This window comes from Leuciscus leuciscus (assembly GCF_965113295.1).
Source record: "Leuciscus leuciscus genome assembly, chromosome: 18".
Taxonomy (NCBI): Eukaryota; Metazoa; Chordata; class Actinopteri; order Cypriniformes; family Leuciscidae; genus Leuciscus; species Leuciscus leuciscus.
The window spans coordinates 7,531,032-7,544,112 of record NC_138742.1 but is presented as its reverse complement, the minus strand read 5'-3'; the positions used below and the strand labels follow the sequence as shown (position 1 = coordinate 7,544,112).

Here is a 13,081-nt window from a genome sequence, read left to right as displayed (position 1 = left end):
TTTCACCACTTCTTTGCGACTCAACAACTCGTCGTATTCTGAGTCATAGTTGTCAGATATTTCATTGTAGACCAGATTCAGTGTTTCCTCATCAGTCATGTTGGTCTGCAACATCACAAACTTCAGTCAGAGATCAGATTTGTCCAGTTTCAGTTCTTTACTGTTTGTAGATGTTTTCCGTGGAGAACCAACTGAAACATTAAAGGTGCTCTAAGCGATGTCATGCGTTTTTTAGGCCAAAACATTTTTTGTCACGTACAGCAAACATCTCCTCACTATCCGCTAACTGCCTGTCCCCTGAACACACTGTAAAGACACGCGATCTCTGTAGACAGCCCAGGCTCCACAAATGGCAACAAAAACAAACTGGCCCAGCCTGGACCACGAAACATAACAAACAGTGTTCCAGCCAATAACCGACAAGAATGATTTGGGTTTGGGGGTTAGTGCACATGCACATGAAGGGGGGTGTGTGTGGAGTGTAGGAGAGAGAAGAATGAAGAGGGAAGTTAGCTAGAGAAGAGATGTCCTAGAAAACGACGACGAACGTTAAAAATATATATTCTTGAGAATTTTGATATGGCCGACACACGACCAAAGAGACAACGTTCTGATGGACAAATAACAAAGGAGAGGGAATGCGCGAAGTCCCGAATTTACATCGGAAAAGCGAGAGGTGGCGAGAACTCCGCCGGCAGAAGGGCTTCCGATCCGAAATTCAGGTGGCTCTGTTTTTCCTGGACAGGCGGGTAAATCCAGTTTGGTTTCTCTAAATAGTTCATGACTTTCAGGAAGCACGGAATGGAGGGGGATGGGGAGGGGACGGGATGAGGAGGAGGGAGGGTCGAGCTAGCCTCCATTTTGTTTGACAATACTTTGAACGTCAACAAGAAGTGACTTCATCCAAAATCGCTTAGAGCACCTTTAAAAAAAAAAATTCTTTCTCTATATTTGAAAATATATTTAGTCCTTAATATAATTAAAGTATTAACGCTGCAACAAGATCCAACTCTTCCAATTTTTATCTGCCTGCTACGAGACATGTAGAACTTTGCTAAAACAGGACACGACTTGCCTAAATTATTGATGATATTTTCCTTGTACAGCACAATTGTGATCAGAACAGACTTGGATCACTTCGATCAACTAGCTAGAATAACTAAGTTTAAACATTGAATATTATCAATGTGTTAAAAGAGCAGCATGATTGTGAGTGATGTTTGTATGATGGGTATTTGACATGTATGTATCCTCCCTCAAATCTCAGTTTCTACAGGGCCTTTCATCTCACATGCGAAGAGGAAGCTGAAGTGGCTTTGAGATCTTTACGAATGAAGTAACTGTTCCACTTGAACCCATTTGTAATTACAGGCATGCAACAAATATAATACACTCAGAAGAAAAGCAGGCTTCTGTCAGGTGCTTCATATATAAAACCTTTTAGGAGTTCCCATCATGGAATAATTTTATGACTGTAGTTTGAATTCATTCGTTTTAATTTATTTTATGTTTTGAATACGTTTTATTTATTACACAGCTCATAAACAAACTTTAAAATATTATGAGATTGTTTAAGATATTTATGCTTATGTGCACTAGGGTCATTGTGATTCTATATATATTTTTATTTTATGCCAAAAAGGTTATATATAAGGACAAATGTCTTAAATGATTGCATAATACTTTCATGTTTAATGGTATAATGCACAAGCTGGTTAATTCAGAAAATTTAATTAAAATTAAATGAATAATAATAATAATGATAAAAAATATATATTAATTAAGTAATTAAAACTATTTCCATAAAATGATCCCATGGGAACCACTAAAAGGTTCTATATGAAGCGTCTGACAGAACCCTTTAAGGTTCTTTATAGAACCTTTTTTTCTAAGAGTGTAGGACCTTTTTTGCATAACTTGCAAAAAAAAAATTCTAACTTCAATAGAACTCCACTGAAAGAGTTCTATTTTCTAAGAGTGTAGGAATGGTAAATCACTGTTTTAGTGATGTACACTAAAATATTTCCACCTAATTCAACTAAAACACTTCCACCATTGTCCTCGCTCCCACTGGCTTCGCCCTAGTCTGCCCTCTTCTCCACCTTGGTCCCACGATGGTCTTCCTCCCATTGCCCCATGGACTCTTTCTCCCATTCCCTCGTGTACACTTCCTCCCATTGCCCCAAGGACTCTTCCTCCTATTCCCCTCATGGACTCTTCCTTCCATTCCCTCATGGACTCTTCCTCCCATTCCCCCGTGTACTCTTCCTTCCATTCCCCCATGGAATCTTTCTCCCATTACCTCGTGTACTCTTCCTCCCAATGCCCCATGGACTCTTCCTCCCATTGCCCCAAGGACTCTTCCTCCTATTCCCCTCATGGACTCTTCCTTCCATTCCCTCATGGACTATTCCTCCCATTCCCTCATGGACTCTTCCTTCCATTCCCTCATGGAATCTTTCTCCCATTCCCTCGTGTACTCTTCCTCCCATTGCCCCAAGGACTCTTCCTCCTATTCCCCTCATGGACTCTTCCATCCATTCCCTCATGGACTCTTCCTCCCATTCCCTCATGGACGCTTCCTTCCATTCCCTCATGGAATCTTTCTCCCATTCCCTCGTGTACTCTTCCTCCCAATGCCCCATGGACTCTTCCTCCCATTGCCCCAAGGACTCTTCCTCCCATTCCCTCATGGAATCTTTCTCCCATTCCCTCGTGTACTCTTCCTCCCAATGCCCCATGGACTCTTCCTCCCATTGCCCCAAGGACTCTTCCTCCCATTCCCCTCATGGACTATTCCTCCCATTCCCCTGTGTACTCTTCCTCACATTCCCCCCCATGGACTCTTCCTCCCATTTCCCCATGGACTCTTCCTCACATTTTCCCATGGACTCTTCCTCACATTCCCCCATGGACTCTTTCTCCCATTCTCTTGTGTACTCCTCCTCCCATTGCCCCAAGGAGTCTTCCTCACATTCGCCCATGTACTCTTCCTCCCATTGCCCCATGGATGACCAGAACCAGCAGTTTACCAATGCAACTTAACACAAACAGAAGAGTGGAAAAAACTGGAATAGCAATGGATCTGACTTTCACTACTTCCTCTTTGCGACATAGCTGGTCTTCTGGTGGATCATACTCAGTAGATGTATAGTCTTCAGTCATGATGTTCTCTGTTTGATAATGTTAATTTTGTTGTTAGAATTCATTGTAGTTGTTTATTTAATGAAAAAGATACAAGATATAATAAAGAATAATCTTATCTTATTATAATAATATTTCTTACCTTAAAGGGTAAGTTCGGTATTTTACACTTCAAGCCCTGTTTACAGATCGTTTCTGATGAAATAGAACGGTTAAGATAAAAATTTGGACACATGCTGCTGTCCCGAGAATTCCCCCCACCTACACAATGGCAGCCTATGGGCACTGGAACAATTCTTCATAAAACGCATTAAACTTGAGTTTACAAAGACATGAAACTCACCGAGTGGTCAGGGGTGTTCACTGATATGCTCACAAAAAAATCGCTGCAAAAGATGCTTTCCAACAGGTGTTTTACCATTCGTAGTAAAACTGTGGATCTATTTTTCCAAACGTCTCACACCCGTACATTCTTCCGTTGGGAGCTTGAATAATAGACACTCCAGCCCAGTTGGTGGCGATAATGCACCTTTGCCAATTGCAAGCAAACCACTGGCATTTAATTGAATACACAGAAGAAGCAGAAGAAGAAGCGGCGGAGTAATACCGTACCGCACACAGCACATTCAATACAAGTCAATGGAGTTGGACAAAAACTACGATAAAACCTGTTGGAAAGCATCTTTTGCAGCGATTTTTGTGTGAGCATATCAGTGAACACCCCCTGACCACTCGGTGAGTTTCACGTCTTTGTAATCGAAAGTTTAATGCGTTTTAGGAAGGATTGTTCCAGTGCACATATGCAGCCATTGTGTAGGTGGGGGGGAAAGCGAAATAAACCTAAAATTCTCGGGACAGCAGCATGTGTCCAAATTTTAATCTTAACCGTTCTATTTCATCACCGATCTGTAAACAGGGCTTTAAGTGTAAAATACCGAACTTGTCCTTTAATATCAGTCCTGTTAGTACTAATGACTCCTGGCTAACTGAACGGGGATATTTGAGCATTATTATGATGAATGGGAGGATTAAATGTGTCTCTATACCGAAAAACTCAGTCATTCCCCTTTACCTCAAACATGAAATGAAAGTATCACTTACACAATGAAAGTTAACTGTTGTTTTTTTCAGTGTTGCAGCAATTCCTTAGTAATACATTTTAGGGTAGTTGTCAGTTAATGGGCATTTCGAAACTCTTGGTTTATAATGATGTTCGTATTATTCACTTTATTTCCATGTTAAGAAGTAAAACGGCATAATTCAAAGGCCGCATAGTTCTAGCTCTTGCTTTTGAATCAACAGAAGGATTGAATTTGCATGATTAATGTCAGTAAATAGTTGATAAAAATGCTTGACAGCTGCTTTTTTGTCATTTTTTTTCAAATCATGCATTTATGTCATGATTATGTTCATTTAAAAAGTTGTAGAAGTATGTTGATTTATGAAGATGATTATGGTTGTGCAGGGTATATAGGCTGCAATATTGTTTTGTTATGAACATAAAAAAGTAAATGCATAAAAAATGAGTTTATGATCTCAAATCTTCCATTTTCCTGCTTATGTTGGTCAATGATGATGCTGTGCTTCCTTCCACAGACTACACTGATTTAATCTTTGTCATGTGAAAGAAGGAAATGTAATTTTCCAGTCATAACCACGTTTTGGTCATTTCATTGCGTTATCTGCATTTTCACACACAGTTCTCATGCGTTATCTTGTATTTGAGAAATTCACAAACACTTTATTCAGAACATATTTTTCTTTTGTGTATTCAAGCTGGCATGAACTCAAAACATGCTTTTACACAGAAAAATAGCAAGGTTTTGTTTAATGTTTCATTATAACGATAATGATGATTTGATCCAATCTGCAGCCAGATTCTTCAATCTTCTTCAATGCTTGTTTACGACTCTCAAGTGTTATCATGTTTAGTGTGTTATCATGTTATCAAGTAAAACAAAGCACATTATTCATAGACTTAAGTCTTTACATAAGACCCTCCTTGGAATTGCTCGCAAGTTATTACGGAACCTTGCATCTACAAAAACTAAAATGGCTGGGTTTAAGCAACAGTGTGTAAAAGCTAACTTCCGGCAAGCATAATATGCATTCAATACATTTTGTCTGTCTTCAATGGTTGGTTTGTGTTGCTTTTGTATAGTTCTTCTGTGCCAGAGTGTTTTGTTTTGTTTTATTTTTATTTAGATTAAAGTCAGACTTCTGCTAACAGATCCACTACTTGTCTCATTGTAGAACCAACCCGTGACACTGACTGCATGCTTTATTTTAGATTTTAGACACATTTTTCCTATTATTTCTTTGCTGGAGAAAATAAACAACATGTTCAATAAACAGAATTTGAGGTAATGAACCTGAGAGTGGATGTGAAACCTGTTGCATATTTTTTGCTGTGCATAATTTGATAGTAATTCAGTGAACAGTTCTTGGACAATTTTTCCACAGTGTTAAGAACATTTTAAAAGTAAAAAAAGAAAAAAGAAAAAAAAAGTCCACTATAAAGAACCTTTTGTGTAATGGAAAGGTTTCATGTCACTATAGATGCCAATAAAGGACCTTTATTTTTAAGAGTGAGGGGCAGATGCTTCACAAACTGGACTCATGCTTTATGCTCATTCTGTACTTTTACTGTACATTATTCATTTAATTTATACCATACAAGCAGTGACAAAAACATGAAAGAAATTATGTAATGTAAACACAAATACAGTAAAAATATGATAATAATTTCTGCTTTAATGACGACACTTGAAGGAAAATGTAACATTTGTCATTGTTTCTTCCATTACGTACTTCCAGTTATATTTTTATATGACCTTGAATAAAATGAAAACTTCAACCACAAAAAGGAAGAACATAGAATTTAAAACATGATTTTCTCAAAACTGAAGGCTTTTTCTGCTTGATAGAGAGAGGAATTGTCCTGCCAAGTGGCAACATTTAATTCATTTATTTTATTTTAATCGTGCATATTAAACAATTGTAATGATGTTGGCAGTAGCTGTGCAATGAATCTTTACACTCTTAAAAATTTAGTTTTTTTTATTGGTTCCATGAGGAACCTTTAACATCAATGGAACCTTTCCTTTATAATGGAAAAGGGTTCTTTAGGTTACTAAAACATTCTTCACACTAAGAGAAAAAGGTTCTTGTAAGTACTGCCTAATCACAGAAAGGTATTTTGGGGAACCAAAAACAGTTCTTCTATGGCATGTGTGCAAAAACCTACTGTTGGAAACTTTATTTTTAAGAGTGCAAGTACATCATTCACACATTCACATCATCTTAGAACTCATTGTTGTTTCAGAGCATTCGCTAAAAGTACTTGAGTTTTCTCTTAGTACATTGAACCCTGCGATATATTTTATCTGGTTTGACTGAAATCGAGTTCTTTTTTTTTTCTTTCTTTTTTTTTTTTTTAGATCAGTGATTCCCAACCTTTTTTCAGTCAATTTTAAAAAAATGTGTGGCACTCTACGTGTTGTCACAATACTACTTTGATACTATACCTTGAAATGTATCAATTTTCAATACCACAGGGAAGAACTTATAGATATTTTTAATTCATTTAAAGTCTAAGAAATCAATAATTTCTTCTGAAGAGATCACTTTACATGATGACATATTTAATTAAGGCTTTTATTCATATATAAACATGCTCAATTACCATGAAAGAGAAGTCGAAAAAACTTATGATTTGTATTTTTATTATAAATTTGTGCGCATTATTTGTTGTTATTAGAGACTTCCGACGATCCGAGATTGATGGTAAAAAATAAATAAAAAATTAACACATTTTAGCAATTTTTAAATGTTTGATGGAGTTTTTACACGGCACCCCTGTTCTCGCCAGAAGGCACCCCGGTTGGGGAACGCTGTTTTAGATGATTCCTGAACTTTACTACAATAAAAGCGTAAAACACAGGGTTCAAGCAACAGTGTGAAAAAGCTAACAGTCTGCAAACATAATATGCATAGTCGAGTCTAATGCTTACTGTACAGTCTGTAAATGGATGGATATTCTGATCGGTCAAAGATTTTAAGAACATAACAATGTTATATGGCGCCCAACTAATAAAAAACACCAGTGCAATGCAGAATATTAGTCTAACGGTCTTGTGTCTCTTATTGGTCCGAGATTTTGTAATTGTTTGAAGCATTCTGCCATAGCAAAAACCCATGATTAGAAATGCAAAGAAGAAAAAAGCATTTTGAAAATAAGCAATTCCAGATTTCATTTCAACACTGTCATATTCACAGTATGTACTATTTAAATGTGGTATAACCTTGCTATTACATGATCCGAGCAGTGAAACCGCTCCGCTCAGGATCCAAACGATAAAGGGAGCGACTGAAAAGCCTCTGCATTTCTCCCAGTCAGACAGAGGATGAACCACTGCCATGTAACGCTGAATGGTCATGAGAGTTAAGAACAACACGCTGCTGTAAAAGCCAACATAGAACAGAAACTTCACCGCTTTACAGCCAATATCTCCAAATGTCCAACCCCAGATGAAGTACGAGGCCCAGAATGGAAGTCCAAAAGTGAACAGCAGATCTGACAGAGCCAAATTGAAGATGAACACGTTGGTCAGGGATTTGAGACTCTCATAAAGTGCCAGAATGACCAGAACAAGGATGTTCCCAATGCAGCTTAACACAACCACTAATGAGAAGAAGACTGGAATGAGAATGGATCCAACTTTCACCACATCATCTTTGTGACAAATCTCGTCCCCATAGTCAGTATCATAGTAGTCAAGATCCAAGGTTTCCTCTTCAGTCATGTTGTTCTGCAACATCACAAACTACTTCAGTCAGATTAGATTTGTCCAGGTTCAGTTCTTTATTGTTTTCTGTGGAAAATACACACAAACATTAATAAAATATGTCTTTTCATAAGGACAAAAGAACAGAATAAAATCATATGAATCAATTTAGCTAAATTTATTCCTGTGAGAAAATACTAAATACAGCCTGACATTTAGTCCTTACCTGCTCTTTCCACTGTCTCTTCTCTAACTAAATGGAATCAAACTTATTTGATAGGAAATAAAAGCATTGCCTCCTTTATTTTTTGTGTTGAGTATATCGTCAAGACAGCTGAGCAGATCAAATGTGGAAGAGGTGTGTACTTTTCTAATAGTACTCAAATAGAACAGAAATTTTTTTCACTCAAGAGAGAGAGCTGTTCGTCATGGAAATGTGCTTGCTTAAAATCAAAAACAGATTAATTATAACATATATTATAGTTAATCTGTTTTTAGTTTTAGTTTTAAAAAGCACATTTCCACGACGAACAGCTCTTTTTCGCGTAACCAAACCTGTGGGCGGGGCTATAGTCCTGATAACTATATAGTCCCCCTACCTTGGGGGTAGGTCCTGATAAGCCTAATGTTTATTTATTTGTATGGATATTTCATACGCATTGCTGTCTTGTTTAATTTTATTATTATTTTATTAATTGTTCGAAATAAAGATTTCATTCATTCATAGTCAGTGGTCCAATAAAAAAATGATCTTGGCTCTGAATCCTACGGTGACCGGGAGGGGACATGTTCGGTTCACTTATTTTTGTCGTGGCCACAACATATTAACTCGTGGGAACGTGATATTAAGTCGTGGGAACGTCATAATATCTTGTGGGAACGTCATATTAAGTCGTGGCCACGAGATCATTTTGTTGAGGTAACGACATCCTTATGTCGTGGCCACGCGATGCAAAGTCGTGGCCTCGAGATCATATGTTGAGGGAACGATATATTTTTCTCGTGGCCACGACTTCATATTTTGAGAGAACGACATCTATTTGTCGTGGCCACGAGTTGAGGGAGCCACAGCGGCCAATACTGTAACCGTACCATAGCATAGACTGGGCTACAGCAGAGATGGAGATGACAGAAGAAATAACATTTTACTTTAAATTAGGAATGTCATATAAAGATATAGTGCGGTCTTTGGCATTAAGACATGGGTTGTAAGTCTTCCCGGATTCTCACAAAAGCCCAAGGGCCCGTTCTTCGTACGTTGCTTGAAACATCCGAGATCTAATGAGACATCCAAGATGATATCATCGTGGTAATCATGATCTGGCTAATTAGGTTCTTCGAACACACCTGCCCGTTATGATTAGTATAGCTGGATTGAGTTAGTGCAGGGATGTCCAATCCTGCTCCTGGAGGGCCACTGTCCTGCAGAGTTTAGCTCCAACCCCAATTAAACACACCTGAACCAGATAATCAAGGTCTTTCTAGGCATTCTAGAAACTTCCAGGTAGGTGTGTTGAGGCAGGCTAGAGCTAAACTCTGCAGGACAGTGGCCCTCCAGGACTGAGTTTGGACACCCCTGAGTTAGTGAGATAATTGCGCGTTCATGCCCTGTTTGAAAAGGGGATATGTATCGATAGTAGAAACATTGATCAGCAACGCTGCTATTGGCTGTTCAGCGTGGCCAAAGAGCGCGCTCAGTTTTTCTCCTCAGCAGAGCAAGAACTAATAGTCGAAGTTTATTCGGAATTTTAATGTTTAATTAAAACGCCAGGGAACACCTCAAAGTCTGCAAAAACCAGGAGAGAGGGCTGGCAAAAAGTAGCAGACAATTTAAATCCGTTAGATGTGGCCATGTTAGATGTTTTTATCACTTATTAGCCTATATATTTGTATTTTAATAATTGCATAATTACTTTGTTCATTGTAATGTCAGAGTCACCACACTAGAACATGGGAACAAATAAAAGTGAAGTACAAAAATATTCTACATAATGGTAATTTTTAGTTAGCCTTTTTATTAAAAAAGTTAATATTATAATATTATAGTCTCTTTTATAAAAGGCACTGTTAAATAAATGGTTGTCTGTTTATAAAAGCAACCAAGAAAAAGGCTGAGAAAAAAAGAAGAAAAGATCTTAGTAGCCTACACTGTAAAATAATTTTTGCTGCATTAAATTAAGGCCGTATAGTCATTTCAACTGTTAAATCTTGAGTAATGATGAATTGCTTTGACTTGAAAGTGAAAACTGATAAACTTATGTTAATGTAAAAATATTTTGCCATGAGTTATTGATCACATTTTTCCCGAGTGTAGTTCATTGTAATGACATTGTGTTTTCCTCTTTTGTGCACTTTTACATAATACACCAACACTAGTCTTGTATCTGTTCCCAAGAAAGTGGTGCTGAAATATGTGCAGTAAGTGGACATTTTCTAAATTTCCAAAGGAAAGAAAGTATAAGACTTTGTAATGTCCATTTGTTTCCATTGCACTGGACAGTGAATAAACCCTCTCAGATAACTGTCATATGGAGGAACTAGCCTACCTGCAAGTGCATAAATAACTTTACTTAATTTATACTTGTATGCTTTATGGCTGCAATATAAGTTGCAGGATTCCACATCTACAGAAAGGCCTACAGAAGAGTCTGCACAGACAGAGGAGACATAGGCCTACAGGTGGGCAGTGTATAGACAACTTTTCCTTTTTATTTGTTGCAAGAGGCATGTGTCTAATATCTCTTGTTGCAGGCACTTGACCACTGGCTTTTCTTTACAAAGAACAATTGAAATAAAACTCAAGGAACTAAGCATATTTGTCTTTTATTAAACATTTAATGAAAAGTGTGTTTGTTTGTTTTTTGCCAATGTTGTGTAATATGGCACATGCAGCAATGTCACAGGCCCTGTCAGGTGTGCAACCCTCAGGCTTATCAGACACTGAAATCTTCCCTTAAGCCAAAGTTCATTTCATTGTGTGCCCTTGTCCTGGCTAGAGCTGCATTGTAACTGGTTTGGGTCAGGGAATGGGGTCATAAAACACCTGTCTGCAGGCAGGAACATGTCATAATCACCTATGAAGAAATGCAGTTCTGTTAGGATCAGCATAAGTGTATGTAATACAGTGAGCTTGATATTTAATTGTGGAACTTTCCTTACCACTTTCAAATAATGTGCATAATGTGAATCTCTGAAAATTCTTAAGTCATGCACTGATCCTGGCCATTTTGCTTTCACATTTGTGATATGGAAGATTTTAGTCAACTGCCTTTTTTTATTTGATATAATATTACTAATGTGGAATATTAAGAATCCCAATAGTAACTGGGCTGCACATTTACATTGTGAACCCCCTTTCTGTTCACATAATCCCCTTCATTGAGGCCTTGATGGCAGTCTATGGTCTAGCCTATAGTCTATGGTACCAGTCACGTTAGTGAAGCCTGAGTGACACATACTGTAATCGGCATGGTCATGATTGCATGATCTTCATAAAAAAATTATGATAGCCTAAAAAAACTGCTTAAAAAAAAACTGCTTTACAACATTGGGTCTTCAGTGGCTTGGAAATGACACAAAAAAATCTAAAACTGTTTTTTAAACCTAAAAGCGCCAGGTAAACTCCGAATGACACGACAGATAGCACTTTCCATCAAGTTCTCCGCATCTCCAATAGTGTAAAGGAAAGAGCCACTCGCAAATAATCTTAGGGCAATGCAAACAGTTTGTGCTGTAGTTAAAGCCCGACTCCGACAAGTCGAACATAAATGTGCGTTTTCAACAAATTAATCATGTAAACGACAATCTCACGAGTCACGAGAAAAAATATATATCTCCGAAAGTGCACTATCGCGCTGCGCTGGACTTCCCGTATCAGCTCCGCTTATAAAGCCGCAATCTAATCATGTTAACATAAGCCTGCTCCCGAGCAGGTTTAAGATTGCGCACCTGTTGCTATGACAGCAAGTTCAGGATGAGCTTCGAAGAACCAAACAATCCAAGATCATGCCAAATCGCCAACAATCAAATCCAGCTAACTGAGTTAGCGACGTACGAAGAACGGGCCCCAAGTATGTCAGCTTCTTTTATCACTTTCAAGACTTTCACAGCAAGACCGCGAGACATAACGAATGAAAAATGCAATTAAGTTATTACCTGTTCGTGGTCAGTCAATAGCCGCGTGTGGTGTCCAAGTTTGTAAATAAAGACTAAATAACAGCTTCTGATTTGTATGGCGATTTATTTCATTCATCTCCCTCTTGCTGTACCTTTGTATTGTGTGACATAGTCCAGTAAAGGCGTGTTTAGGACAGGTTTTACAGGAGTGCCGGTGTTACGGATCAACTGGGGACGCGCGCGTGCACGCAGATAGTTTTACCTGGATTTCCAGAAGATGCCAGTTTGGCCTTCATACCTATGCTGCTCTCCATCTAATATAATCATGTTAAATTAGTAAATAAATTTCACAGTTGTATTATCTTTTTAAGAACAATTTAACACACCATCACCTTTCATTGTGAAATTTTTACATCTCCTCTTTATATAATCACGCTCCTTTCTTGAGCAGCGATCGGGAGGTTATCCTGCAAAGTTTTTGATTTGTCTAACTTTAATTGCATCCATTTGCTGTGGCAGTATATGGCCTAACAACAATGACACTTAATTTATAGACCTTTTAATCTGTTCCTAACGGTAAGCAGACAACAATAATGAAAGCACATGATGTGATGAATAACAAGTAAAGAGAATATGTTAATGAGAGTCATGGTACCAGTCAAATGAAGAGAACTGGCATAATTTAAATTTATATTAGCCTACATAAAAAGAGGCCCACACCCATTACATTTTATTTATAAAACTGATAGACAATTGTGTCATATTCAGCAAAAAAAAGGTCAGCAAAAAAGTAAACAATAAAGCATGTCCTATAGTTTTAGAGAGGGTCATGCTATTCGTGTGAGGTGACAAATGATTAAGAGGTTAGTGATGTAGGCCTATGTGAATATTAGCCATAGAGAATATCAGTATATATTTGTAATAATTCATTATCACTATATCATATGTTTTGCTTATTTCAGTAATACAATTTGTGGTTGCCTCTCAGTGTTTTTCACAGGACTTTAATCACTAAAGACAAAGTGTTCTCTACA

General features: G+C 37.7%; 1 protein-coding gene across 3 annotated transcripts; it reads right to left on the bottom strand.

Annotated features, from left to right (window-relative positions):
• Positions 1-5,704: 5,704 nt before the first annotated feature.
• LOC309480948 (chemokine XC receptor 1-like) lies at positions 5,705-12,222 on the bottom strand. Of its 3 annotated transcripts, none has more exons than XM_082145710.1 (2): positions 12,087-12,222; positions 5,705-8,018 (listed from the first exon to the last, which is right to left on the bottom strand). In XM_082145710.1, the coding sequence occupies exon 2, from the start codon at positions 7,962-7,964 to the stop codon at positions 6,990-6,992; it is 975 nt and encodes a 324-aa protein (XP_082001836.1). In that variant the 5' UTR covers positions 7,965-8,018; positions 12,087-12,222; the 3' UTR covers positions 5,705-6,989. The 3 variants fall into 3 exon arrangements, with proteins under 3 accessions (XP_082001836.1, XP_082001837.1, XP_082001835.1); XM_082145711.1 differs by lacking the exon at positions 12,087-12,222 and adding an exon at positions 8,158-8,302 and having other exon boundaries at positions 5,705-7,955; XM_082145709.1 differs by lacking the exon at positions 12,087-12,222 and adding an exon at positions 8,158-8,287.
• Between the last annotated feature and the right edge of the window lie 859 nt (positions 12,223-13,081).